This window comes from Mastomys coucha, unplaced genomic scaffold, assembly GCF_008632895.1.
Source record: "Mastomys coucha isolate ucsf_1 unplaced genomic scaffold, UCSF_Mcou_1 pScaffold5, whole genome shotgun sequence".
In the NCBI taxonomy this organism is placed as follows: Eukaryota; Metazoa; Chordata; class Mammalia; order Rodentia; family Muridae; genus Mastomys; species Mastomys coucha.
In genome coordinates this window covers 69,651,453-69,664,634 of record NW_022196911.1, presented here as the reverse complement: position 1 = coordinate 69,664,634, position 13,182 = coordinate 69,651,453, and the positions used below count along the sequence as shown (strand labels likewise).

Here is a 13,182-nt window from a genome sequence, read left to right as displayed (position 1 = left end):
TCCTTCAAATGGGCCCTCTCCAACAAGCATATCTAGAGTCCAGTCTGGATTGTCCGTCTGGGCATTCTGCATGGCAATTTTTCCGCTAAGTTCCCGCCATTCAGAAATCTATAACAGGCAATCGCCAGAGGACAGCACTGCTTTGCACAGCATTTTCCACTCCTGAGATATTAACCCATAGTCTATGATATTGCTAATTAAGGCCTGAGTGAGTGGGGAGCTAGGACCATATTTTTCCACAGCCCCTTTTAATTCCTTAATGAGCTTAACATCAAAAACTTGATAATATCTGTGCATATCGTCACTCTGACTTCTGCGCTCTGCAGCCAGATAAGCTAGTGAGTGTAAATCACCCTGCCCGGAACCTCGGGCTCTGGGACATATTTCCTCTTCCGTACTCTGATAGCTGTCCTTCTCTTTGCCTGCCTGAAATTTAATTCCCCTGATTTCATCAATTAACTCTCCTATCTTAGTCTCGAGTTCATCTCTAGCCGGACGAGACCCACTTTGAAAACACTCCCTAGTCTGGGAGGGCACAGTCTTATAAAAAACACGCTGCCTTCTGTAACGACGTGCAGCACGTTTGGTTCTCACAGCAAGTTGAGTCTTCTCGGCCACTGTACTGACCGAATTAGTAGAGGTTTGACTACTGGAATCGGAGGAAGTTTGACTCTCCTCACTGTCCGTAGAGCTGGAGTCAAGAGAATCTTGACCTACCTCGGCCGCTGTAGAGTACGAATCGGCTGGTGAACTGTCACTTGTCTGCTCTGTTGCCGTAAGGCTGATGTACCTTCCTGAAGGCTCTCCCTTCTGCTTGGTTTTCTCATTCTCCTTTAAAATATCCAAAACCATCCCCCAAAGGCGGAGGGGAAATCCATCCACTTTGTTTTTCTCCAGAGCTTTTCCTACCTTTTCCCATGATCTTAAATCCATACGACTCATGCCTTCTACCCATGGACAAAAGACCTCAACCAATTCTGATAGCTCTCTCAATGTGGAAAATCTTACCCTTACTCCTTTTGTCTCCAGCAGCTTTCCTACATTCTGGGAAGCCGTCTTAGAGATCTGTGCATCCATCCTTTAACCTACCGCCAAAAATTTCCCCTAGGCCCCTTAAGGTATCAGGTGAATACCTATGTTCCTGCCTAGAACTTCCTGTAGTCTCACACGGATTCTCGGTCAGTGCTAACCCAATCTTACCATGAGAACGACTACATAAATCCGGATCCTTTCTTCTTTAATACCCAGAGCTCTGCATCCGGCGATAGGGTCCCTCAATTAATTTCTTCCGTGTCTGAGCCCCACATTAGGCACCATATGAGGGGGGCCGTCCAGCAGTCCCTCTCTCCGTGGGTGTTCTCGAACTAGGATAATTGAGTACCTGTGGAAATAAGCGGGTGAGGGAGGAGACAAAGAAACCACACCAAGAAGATTTATCAAGGTGTGTCTTTACTAGAGAAAAATGGGTTTATATGGCATAGGCAGGATCGAAACCGAAACAATTCTTGGTTTTTAACATAGATGTGATAGCAGGAAAACAGCACCCCAGTCTGTATACACAACACCCTTCAAACGGAGTTCTGGCAGGAACGGCTGAGTTTCATTTAGTTTCAGTTCTTTTGATGTTCCGAGCTGCAAAGTCTGTGTTTGATCTCAGGGGCCACCACCTGTGTTTCACACCATAGGCGGGTGGTCTTAGCCCCGGGCCTGTCATGGCTTTCTTTTGCTTCCAGAACCCGCAACGGGGCAGAGGGGCAGGATACCACATTCCATTGTGTAAATGCACCACATTTTCTGTATTCATTCCTCTGTTGAAGGACATCTGGTTTCTTTTCAGCTCCTGGCTGTTATAAATAAGGCTGCTATGAACATAGTGGAGCATGTGTCCTTATTACATCTTCTGGATATATGCCAAGGAGTGGTATATCTGGGTCCTCAGGTAATAATTTTCTGAGGAACTGCCAAACTGATTCCCAGAGGGGTTGTACCAGTTTGCATTCCCACCAGCAATGTAGGAGCATTCCTCTTTCTCCACATCCTCACCAGCATCTGCTGTCACCTGAGTTTTTGATTTTAGTCACTCTGACTGCTGTGAGGTGGAATCTCAGGGTTGTTTTGATTTGAATTTCCCTGATGACTAAGGATGTTGAACTTTTCCGGAGGTGCTTCTCAGCCATTCGACATTCCTCAGATGAAAATTCTTTGTTTAGCTCTGTACCCCATCTTTAATAGGGTTATTTGGTTCTCTGGAGTCTAACATCTTGAGCTCTTTGTATATATTGGATATTAGTCTTCTATTGGGTGTAGATTGGCAAAGATCTTTCCTCAATTTGTTGGTGGCCTTTTTGTCTTATTGACAGTGTCCTTTGCAATTTTATGGGGTCCCATTTGTCGATTCTTGATCTTACAGCACAAGCCATTTGTGTACTGTTAAGGAATTTTTCCCCTGTGCCCATGTGTTTGAGGCTCTTTCCCCACTTTCTCCTTCATAAGTTTCAGTGTATCTGGTTTTATGTGGAGGTCCTTGATCCACTTGGACTTGAGCTTTATATGAGTAGATAAGAATGGGTCAATTTGCACTTTTCTACATGCTGATTGCCAGTTGAACCAGCACCATTTGTCCAAAATGCTGTCTTTTTTCCACTGGATTGTTTTAGCTCTTTTGTCAAAGATTAAGTGACCATAGGTGTGGGTTCATTTCTGGGTCTTCAGTTCTATTCCATTGATCTTTCTGCCTGTCTATGTACCAATACCATGCAGTTTTTATCACTATTGCTCTGTAGGGTAGCTTGAGGTCAGGGATGGTGATTCCACCAGAAGTTGTTTTATTGTTGAGAAGTTTTTGTTTTTTTTTTGCTATCCTTGGTTTTTAGTTATTCCAAATGAATTTGAGACTTGTTCTTTCTAACTCGATGAAGAATCGACTTGGAATTTTGATAGGTATTGCATTGAATCTGTAGATTGCTTTTGGCAAGATGGCCATTTTTACTTTATTAATCCTGACAATCCATGAGCATGGGGGGTCGTTCCATCTTCTGAGATCATCTTTGATTTTTTTCTTCAGAAACTTGAAGTTTTTATCATATAGATCTTTCACTTGCTTGGTTAGAATCAAATCAAATTATGTAATATTATTTGTGGCTACTGTGAAGGGTATCATTTCCCCAATTTCTATCTCAGCCTGATTATCCTTTGAGTAGAGGAAGGCTACTGATTTGTTTGTGTTAATTTTATGTTCAGCCACTTTGCTGAAGTTGCTTATCAGGTTTAGGAATTCTCTGGTGGAATTTTTGGTGTCACTTAAGTATATGATCATATCATGTGCAAATAGTGATATTTTGACCTCTTCCTTTCTAATATGTATTCCTTTGACATTCTTTTCTTTCCTAATTACCCTAGCTTGAATTTCAAGTACTATGTTGAATAGATAGGAAAATAGTGGGCAGCCTTGTCTAGTTCCTGATTTTAGTGGGATTGCTTCAAGTTTTTCTTCATTCAGTTTGATGTTGGCTACCGATTTGCTGTATATTTCTTTTACTATGTTTAGGTATGAGCCTTGAATTTCTGATCTTTCCAAGATTTTTAACATGAGTGGATGCTGAATTTTGTCAAATGCTTTCTTTAAATCATCTAATGAAATGATCATGTGGTTGTTTTTCTTTGAGTTTGTTTATATAGTGGATTATGTTGATGGATTTCTGTATATTGAACCATCCCTGCATCCCTGGGATGAATCCTATTTGATTGTGGTAAATGATTACTTTGATGTATTCTTGGATTCGGTTGCCATGAATTTTATTGAGTACTTTTGCATCAATGTTCATAAGGGAGATTGCTCTGAAGTTCTCTTTCTTCATTTGGTCTTTGTGTGGTTAGGTATAAGTGTAATTGTGGCATTATAGAATGAATTGGGTAGTGTACCTTCTGTTTCTATTTTGTGGAACATTTTGAAGAGTATTGGTATTAAGTCTTCTTTAGGGGTCTGATAGAATTCTCCACTGAACTCATCTGGTCCTGGGCTTTTTTTGTTTGGGAGACTATTAATGACTGTTATATTTCTTTAGGGGTTATGGGACTGTTTAGATGGTTTATCTGATCCTGTATTAACTTTGGCATATTATATGTGTCTAGAAAATTGTCCATTTCATCCAGATTTTCCAATTTAGTTGAATATAAACTTTTGTAGTAGGATCTGATGATTTTTTGAATTTCCAGTTTCCTTTTTTATGTTTTCCTTTTCATTTCTGATTTTATTAATTTGGATACTGTCTCTGTGCCCTCTGATTAATCTGGGTAAGGGTTTATCTATTTTGTTGATTTTCTCAAAGAACCAGTTCCTGGTTTGGTTGATTCTTTCTATAGTTCTTTTACTTTCTATTTGGTTGATTTCAGCCCTATGTTTGATTATTTCCTGCCTTCCAATCCTCTTGGGTATATTTGCTTCTTTTTGTTTTAGATCTTTCAGGTGTGTTGTCAAGCTGTTAGTGTAAGCTCTCTCCAGTTTCTTTTTGGAGGCAATTAGAGCTTTGAGTTTTCCTCTTACTACTGGTTTCATTGTGTTCCATAAGTTTTGGTATGATGTGTCTTCTTTTAGAATTCATTAAATTCTAAAAAAATCTTTAATTTTGTTCTTTATTTCTTCCTTAACCAAGTGATCATTGAGTAGAGCACTGTTCAGTTTCCATGTGTATGTGTGTTTTCCGTTGTTTTTGTTGGTATTTAAGACCACCCTTACTCCATGGTGATCTGATAGGGTACATGGGACTATTTTTGTCTTCTTGTATCTGTTGAGGCTTGATTTGTGGCCAATTAAATGGTGAATTTGGGAGAAGGTACCATGAGGTGCTGAGAAGAAATTATTTTGTTTTAGGATGAAATGTTCTATAAATATCTGTTAGATTCATTTCGTTCATAACTTCTTTGGGTTTCAGTGCATCTCTGCTTAGTTACTGGTTCCATGATCTGTCCATTGCTTAGGGTGGGGTGTTAAAGTCTCCCACAATTATTGTGTGGGGTGTAGTGTGTGCTTCGAGCTTTAGTAAAGTTTCTTTTATGAATGTGGGTGCCCTTGCATTTGGAGCATAGATGTTCAGAATTGAGAGTTCATCTTGTTAGATTTTTCCTTTGATGAGTATGAAGTACCCTTCTTATTTGGTTGGAAGTTGATTTTATTCAATATCAGAATGGCTACTCCAGCTTGTATCTTAGGACTATTTGCTTGGAAAATTGTTTTCCAGGCTTTACTCTGAAGTAGTGTCTGTTTTTGTCACTGAGGTGCATTTCCTGTATGCAGCAAAATGCTGGGTCCTATTTATGTATTCAGTATGTTAGTTTGCACCTTTTATTGGGGAAGTCCATTGATGTTAAGAGATATTAAAGAATTGTGATTGTTGCTTCCTGTTATTTTTGTTGTTAGAGGTGGAATTATGTTTGTGTGGCTATCTCCTCTTGGGTTTGTTGAAAGATTACTTTCTTGCTTTTTCTTAGGGTGTAGTTTCCTTCCTTGTGTTGGAGTTTTCCATCTATTATTTTTCATAGGGCTGGATCTGGATTTGTGAAAGATATTGTGTAAATTTGGTTTTGTCATGGAATATCTCGGTTTCTCCATCTATGGTAACTGAGAGTTTTGCTGGGTATAGTATTCTGGGCTGTCATTTGTGTTCTCTTAGAGTCTATATGAGATCATCCCGGGATCTTCTAGCTTTTAGAATTTTTGGTGAGAAGTCTGGTTTAATTCTGATATATGTTACTTGACATTTTTCCATTACTGCTTTTAATATTTTTTCTTTGTTTTGTTCATTTGGTATTTTGATTATTATGTGATGGGAGGAATTTCTTTTCTGGTACAATCTATTTGGAGTTCTGTAGGCTTCTTTTATGTTTATGGACACCTTTTTTTTCTTTAGGTTAGGGAAGTTTTCTTCTATAATTTTGTTGAAGATATTTACTGGCCCTTAAGTTGGGAATCTTCTCTCTTCTATACCTACTATCCTTAGGTTTAGTCTTCCTATTGTGTCCTGGATTTTCTAAGTGTCTTGGCTTAAGAGGTTTTTGCATTTCACATTTTCTTTGACTGTTGTATCAATGTTTTCTATGGTGTCTTCTGCACCTGATATTCTCTCTCTATCTCTTGTATTTTACTGGTGATGCTTTGACTCCTGATCTCTTTCTTAGGTTTTCCTTTTTTCCTTTTTCTTTTTTTTTATTGGATATTTTCTTTATTTACATTTCAAATGTTTTCGCCATTCCAGGTCTCCCCTTCAGAAAGTCCCTATCCTGTCCCCACTCCTGATCTCTTTCCTAGGCTTTCTATCTCCAGACTTTTTTTCTCTTTTGTGATTTGTTTATTGTTTCTACTTTCATTTTTAGATCCTGGATGGTTTTGTTCAATTCCTTCACCTGTTTGGTTATGCTTTCTATAATTCTTTAAGGGTTTTTGATTGTTTGTTTGTTTGTTTCCTCTTTAAGGCCTTCTAGCTGTTTACCTGTGTTCTCCTGTATTTCTTTAAGGGAGTTATTTATGTCCTTCGTAAAGTCCTCTAGCATTATCATAAGATGTGATTTTAATCAGAGTTGCTTTTCTGGTGTGTTGGGGCATCCAGGGCTTGCCATGGTGGGAGAAATGGGTTCTGATGATGCCAAGTAGCCTTGGTTTCTGTTTATGTTCTTACCCTTGCTTTTCACTATTTGGTTATCTCTGGTGTTAGCTGGTCTTATTGTCTCTAACTATGACTATTCCCTCCTCTAAGCCTGTGTCATTACTTCTGGGAAACAAGTTTTCTCCAGGAAGAATTTGGGTATGGAGAACTGTGGCATGTGATCAGCTACGGGGCAGAGACTGAAACCAGAAGGATCCTGTCTCTACTTGTCCTTTAGTTCCCATGTCCTGATGGCTTTGGACAGGTCCCTCTTGGGCCAGGAATTTGAGCAGGAGTGGTGACTTCACCTGTGGTCTCAGGCGTGTCAACAGTCTTGGGAGACCAACTCTCCCCCTACAGGATCTGGATATGGAGGGTGAGCTGTGCTCTCAGATATGTCAGCACTCCTGGGAGACCTGCTGTTTCCCTGGGGAATCTGGGTATAGAGAGCTGTGACACAGGATCAACTCCAGGCACAGATGGAAACCAGAAGGGTCCTGTCCCAGTCTGCTCCTCAGTTCCTGGACAGGTCCCTTGGAGCAGAATTGGTGGTCCTACCTGTCTTCAAAGGTGTGTCAGCACTAATGGGAGAGCAGCTCTCTCTCTGCAGGACCTGGGAATGTAGATCTGTGGCACAGGGTCAGGGTCAGCACCCTGGTGCAGATCCCTCTAAAAGTCCTTTTATTGTTGAGAATTGTTTCTCTATCATGTTTGTTTGTTTGTTTGTTTATTTTGTTATTCCAGATGATGTTCAGAATTGTTCTTTTTATCTCTGTGAAGTGTTGAATTGGAATTTTGATGGGGATTGCACTGAATCTGTAGATTGGTTTTGGTAAGATGATCATTTTTATTATGTTAATTCTATGAACCCATGAGCGTTGGAGATTGTTTCATCTTCTGAGGGAGGCCTTCTTTGATTTCTTTCTTCAGGGTCTTAAAGGTCTTGTCATAAATATCTTTTACTTGCTTGGTTAAAGTTACGCCAAGACATTTTATATTATTTGCGACTATTGTGAAGTTGTTGTTTCCTTAATTTCCTTCTAAGCCCATTTATCCTTTGTATAGAAGAAGAATACTGATTTGTTAGAGTTAATTTTATATCCATCCACTTTGCTAAAGCTGTTTATTTGCTGAAGGAGTTCTCTCATAGAATATTTGGGGTTGCTTATGTATACTATCATATCACCTGTAAATAGTGATACTTTGACTTTTTCTTTTCCAATATGTATCATTTGACATGGTTTTGTTGTCTAATTGCTCTACCTAGACATTTGAATACTATATTGAATAAATATTGAGAGAGTGGACATCCTTGACTTGTCCTTGATTTTAGTGGAATTGCTTCAAGTTTTTCCCCATTTACTTTGATGTTGACTGTTGGTTTGCTATATATTGTTTTTATTATGTTTAGGTATGTGCCTTGAATTGTTCATCTTTCTAAGACTTTTAACATGAAGGGATGCATTTTGTTGAAGGATTTTTCAGCATGTAATGAGATGATCATCTGTTTTTTTCCTTTGAGTTTGTTTATAGAGTAGATTAAATTAATGAATTTTCATATAGTGAACCATCCCTGCATCTCAGGAATTAAGCCTACTTGGTTGTGTTGAATGATGATTTTGATGTGTTCTTGGATTCAGTTTTTGAGAATTTCATTTTTGCATTGATAATCATAAGCGAACACTGGTCTGAAGTTCCTTTTCTTTGTTGGGTCTTTGTGTGGCTTAGGTGTCAGTGTAACTGTGGCTTCTTTGAATGAATTAGGTTAGTATTCCTTCTGTGTCTATTTTGTGAAATAGTTTGAGAAGTAATGGTGATGGTCTTCTTTGAAGGTCTGATAGAATTCTAGACTAAAATCACTTGGCACTTGGCATTTTTTTAAGTTGAGATACTTAAAAACTGCTTCTATTTCTTTAAAGTTTATGGGACTGTTTAGTTTGTCTAGTCTTGATTAATTTTGGTACCTGGTATCTGTCTAGAAAATTGTGTATTTCCTCTAGATTTTCCAGTTTGTTGAATATAGGTTTTTGTAGTGGGATCTTATCATTTTCTGAATTTCCTCAGTTTCTGTTATGTCTCCATTTTCATTTCTGATTTTGTTAATTTGTGTGCTGTCTTTGTGCCCTTTAGCTAGTTTTCCTAAGGGTTTATCTATTTGTTGATTTTCTCAAAGAATCAACTCTTAATTTTTTGATTCTTTGTATAGTTCTTAGGGTTTTTAGTTGGTTGATTTTTAGCCCTGAGTTTGATTATTTCCTGAATCTACTATTTTGGGTGTGTTTGCTTCTTTCTGTTCTAGATCTTTTAGATGTGCTAGTATAGGATCTCTCTAATGTTTTTACAAAGAACTCTGTGCAATGAATTTTCCTGTTAGCACTGATTTCATTGTGTCTCATAAGCTTGGGTATGCTATGCCTTCATTTTTCATTAAATCCTAGAAAGTCTTTAATTTTTTCTTAGTTCTCTCTTGACCAAGTTTTCGTTGAGTTTCCATGAATATGTGGGCTTTATTTTTGTTATTAAAGACCAGCTTTAGAGCATGATGATCTGATAGAATACATGGGGTTATTACATTGTCTTGTATCTATTGAGGCTTGTTTTGTGTCAGATTATATAGTCAATTTTGGAGAAGGTACATTGAGGTGCTGAGAAGTAATATTCTTTCATTTTAGGGTAAAATGATCTGTAGATATCTGTTAAATACATTAGGTTTATAACTTTTGTTAGTTTCACTTTGTCTTTGTTTAGTTTCTGTTTCCATGATCTGTTGATTGGTGAGAGTAGGGAGTTGAAATCTTCCACTATTATTGTGTGAGGGTCAATGTGTGTTTTGAGCTTAACTATGTTTCTTTTACAAATGTCCACACCTTTGCATTTGGGGCATAGATGTTCAGAATTGAGAGTTCATTTTTGTGAATTTTTTTCTTTGATGAGTATGAAGTATTCTTCTTTGTATCATTGGATAAATTTTGATAAAATTTTTGGTTGAAGGTCTATTTTATTGGATATCACAATATAGGGAAGAGACTTGTGAGGTAGAACAAAACAAATGGAACGCCTCCAAAAATCTTCTTTGAGTTTCTTTTTTGCTGTTCATGTACTACTGGTACTGAAACCTGCCCTTCAGCTGCACAGATATTTTAGATGTATATGAACCAAAATGTACCTTCTGTGCTTGGACAGAAATATGATGACATCTGGGAATACTAGAATAAGGAAATGAATTTGAGATGAACAACGTAATGCAAATGTAGTATATTTAAGTATCAAAGATAGTGACATCTGATTCACTGGTGATGGAGAGAAGAGAAAGAAGAAAATCATTCCTAAGCCAAATTTCAAGTGGATCAGAAATAGAGATGTAGAAACCAAGACTGCAGAGTGTGAAAATGATACTATTCAAGATTTTAATAGAAAACTCCTTTCTAAGGATTATTAGAGAAAAATGAATCAGTAAACATTTTCTACCCCAAATTTAAAATCTTTAGCAAAATAAAAGTAGACAAATAGCCAGTGAAGGGAAATGTCATCAGTCAGATCAAGTGGCAGCATCCCTAACAGGAAAACAAAGAGAAAACAACTTAAGACAAAGATGTTGCCCAAATAACACATGAAAGTTAAATTGGTTGACAAATATAGAAGCTGACTTCACTAATACACACAGTAGTTTAGCTTAAAACCAGTAAAATTTCACATTTTAGCCATGAGGACAGTAAACATCTAGAGCAGAATTTCCAACACTGGGGACACTAAAGAAGCAGTTACATCTCCATTTTCTTTGAGGAGTTTAGAGTAGAAGAAGAATGTCTCCAGCAATTTGGCAGTTTTTAACCTAATGATAGTGTTTGTATTCTCTGGGCTAATGCACTTATTTCTGAGAATGTTTTCATAAGACAATAGGACAATGTTGCAAAATATTGGGATTAAGACATAAAATTGAGGTAGTGTTATTTAAATTAAGGATAAATTGAAAACAACCCAAAAGTCCACCAAAAGTAAGTTGCTGAAACACATAACTCTCAAAGTGTCACAGGTTCTGTCAGATGTGGTGGCAGTACACACTCATAGTCCCAGCACTAAGGAGGCTGAGGAACAAGGATCACTGTAAATTCAAGGCCAGCTTGAGCAACATAGAGAGACTTTGCACCAAAATAAAACAGAAAACAAAAAAGCATTACAAGTCCTTATGTGAAATGCTAAGTTAACAGTAGTGTGAATGAAAGCAATTAAACAATTCTTTAGCTCTACTTATCTATTCTATATAATTCTAGGCTGTGCATGTATAGAATTACAACTGTGAACTGCTTTGATAGAGAAGAAGACAGGGCTGTGGAGGGTTTTCACATTTTACTACCCAGATACCTTCAGGCAGGTAAGGACTATTTTAGTCCTCAATGCATTTTTGGAAAAATAAACAGTGTCAACATAGGCATTATTAGGAAGATTTCCTTTCAAAGGTAGTCTTTAAGGCATATTTTAGGAAATATGAAAATCCACTCAAGAAGTCACTAGAATAAATATGTAAAGCAATGAACAAGGCTTTGTTCATTATAGGAGCTATTAATCACACGCCTACAAGCTTTTGATGAAATAGAGAATCACATTATTTCAACATATAAGGGAGGAAAAACTTACCTAGGGATAACAAATAGATTCTAGACCTATCGCTATTTACATTTTCTTATACTATACCATGGGCCACCGCTTTGCTATCTATAAATTATATGACATTTAATGGGACTAGGTATATTGTTAGAGAGTACTCAACTTTAATTAAAAAAGGAATTGACATCCAATATGTAGACATAACCAATAGTTCACCATTAGCAGACAAATTATTTGTGCTATGAATTCCAAAAGAAATGATAGTTTTAGTATATGATCATTAAATAAGCTTTTAATGAATAATGAAAAGAAGCTATGAGGTAATTTGAAACAAGAAAACTGACTCCACAGAACAAATGCATTGTTGAGGGCATGCACATATTAAGTTGGAAATAGTCCTCATAGAATAAGTATGTTTGTCAGAAGCAAAGTGCCAAAGTGACTAAGGAGTTGAAGTTGCTTTCCAGGAACTGGAAAGATCTTTATATTCTTTGAACACTAGACACTAACTAGTATTTATGCAGAGTTAGGTGATAATCAAGGAGCACCTAGGGAATATCAGGTCTTAAGTTATACCACACCTGAAGTATAGTGCTAAATTTAAGAGGCATGAGAAATTCTAACTCCTGAAAGTTGAAGAAAGCCCCTGCATACCATTAGAACTTGGGCCTACTATTTGAAAACATATTTTAATCTTTAGAGTCACTGTCTCAGAGAAAGGTTAGCCATCTGCTTTGAAAAGAGCCTTTTTAAAGCTCCCTTTATATCCTGATTCCTGAAGCTGTAGATAAAGGGGTTTAGCATAGGAGTCACCACTGTGTACATCACAGCCATGACAGTCTCCTTAATGGTTGAGTTATCAGCTGATGGACATAAGTAGAGACCAATGATTGTCCCATAGAAAAGAGACACCACAGAAAGGTGGGAACCACATGTGGAGAAGGCCTTATGAATGCTTCTGGAAGAGGGGACCTTGAGGATGGAGGACACTATTCGTGCATAGGATGAAAATATCAACAGGAATGGGACAATAATGACAAGTCCTCCTAAGATAAATATCATCAACTTATTGATCTGAATGTCAGAGCAGGCTAACTTCAGAAGAGCTGACATATCGCAGAAAAAATGAGGGATCACGTGGTTAGCACAGAATGAGAGCCGAGCCATGAGCAGAGTGTGTGACAAAGAGATGACTGTGGTCAGTAGCCAAGATAGTGTCACCAGGCAGAGGCACAGCTTGGGACTCATGATGCTAGTATAGTGCAGGGGGAAGCAGATGGCCACATAACGATCATAGGCCATGGCCACGAGGAGGAAGCTCTCAAGATCTGCAAAAAGCAGGAAAAAGTACATTTGTGCCAGGCAACCTGCATAGGTGATGGATGTGTCCTGGCTCTGCATGTTCTGCAGCAATTTGGGAATGGTCACAGAGGAAAAGCAGAAGTCAGAGAAGGACAAGTTACTGAGAAACAAGTACATGGGTGTGTGGAGATGGGAGTCCAGGTGAATGAGTAGAATGATGATAAGGTTCCCCAAGGCGGTGGTGAGGTACATGGCCAGGAACAGGGTATAGAACAGGTCTTGCTGATGTGGTTCAATAGGCAAGCCCAGGAGGAGGAACTCTGAAACCACAGTTTGATTTCCTCTTTCCATGTTGACTTCTTAACCTTTTCAAACTTAAGAATGATTTGTATGAACGTATAAACATACACAATGCCAATGTTCTAGGAAGATATTTTAAAATATAAATTTAACACTTATGAGTAATGAAAGACTACTTCATTATTTTGTATCTTTCTAAGTATGTAATAAATAGTTACATAAAGCAATGATACAAGGGCATAGCTTAAATTAAAAAATATTGAATTCTTTAAGAATGTTCTTCTGAAAGTTCATTTGTTATCACAGCCACTTGAAAAGCTAAAACTGGAGGATCTGA

General features: G+C 37.8%; 2 protein-coding genes across 4 annotated transcripts in view; one reads left to right on the top strand and one right to left on the bottom strand.

Moving 5' to 3' along the window:
- Positions 1–13,182, top strand: part of LOC116077214 (olfactory receptor 1L4-like) — a 61,224-nt gene that overhangs the window by 10,497 nt on the left and 37,545 nt on the right. For 2 of the 3 annotated variants that reach the window (XM_031351591.1, XM_031351590.1), the window contains exon 3: positions 10,910–11,404. The exons of the other annotated variant lie outside the window; for it this stretch is intronic. In XM_031351591.1, the coding sequence (XP_031207451.1) occupies positions 10,910–11,099 (190 nt within the window). In that variant the 3' untranslated portion in view covers positions 11,100–11,404. Of the gene's footprint in view, positions 1–10,909; positions 11,405–13,182 lie in introns of those variants that run through there. 3 annotated transcript variants of the gene reach the window in all.
- Positions 11,892–12,968, bottom strand: LOC116077216 (olfactory receptor 1E5-like). The gene has a single exon (XM_031351599.1). It carries the CDS (start codon positions 12,894–12,896, stop codon positions 11,946–11,948), a length of 951 nt encoding a protein of 316 aa, XP_031207459.1. The 5' UTR covers positions 12,897–12,968; the 3' UTR covers positions 11,892–11,945.

What these genes read in the sequence shown, in the direction of transcription:
- LOC116077216 (XM_031351599.1), bottom strand. Translation starts at nt 12,896, where the DNA reads ATGGAAAGAGGAAATCAAACTGTGGTTTCAGAGTTCCTCCTCCTGGGC.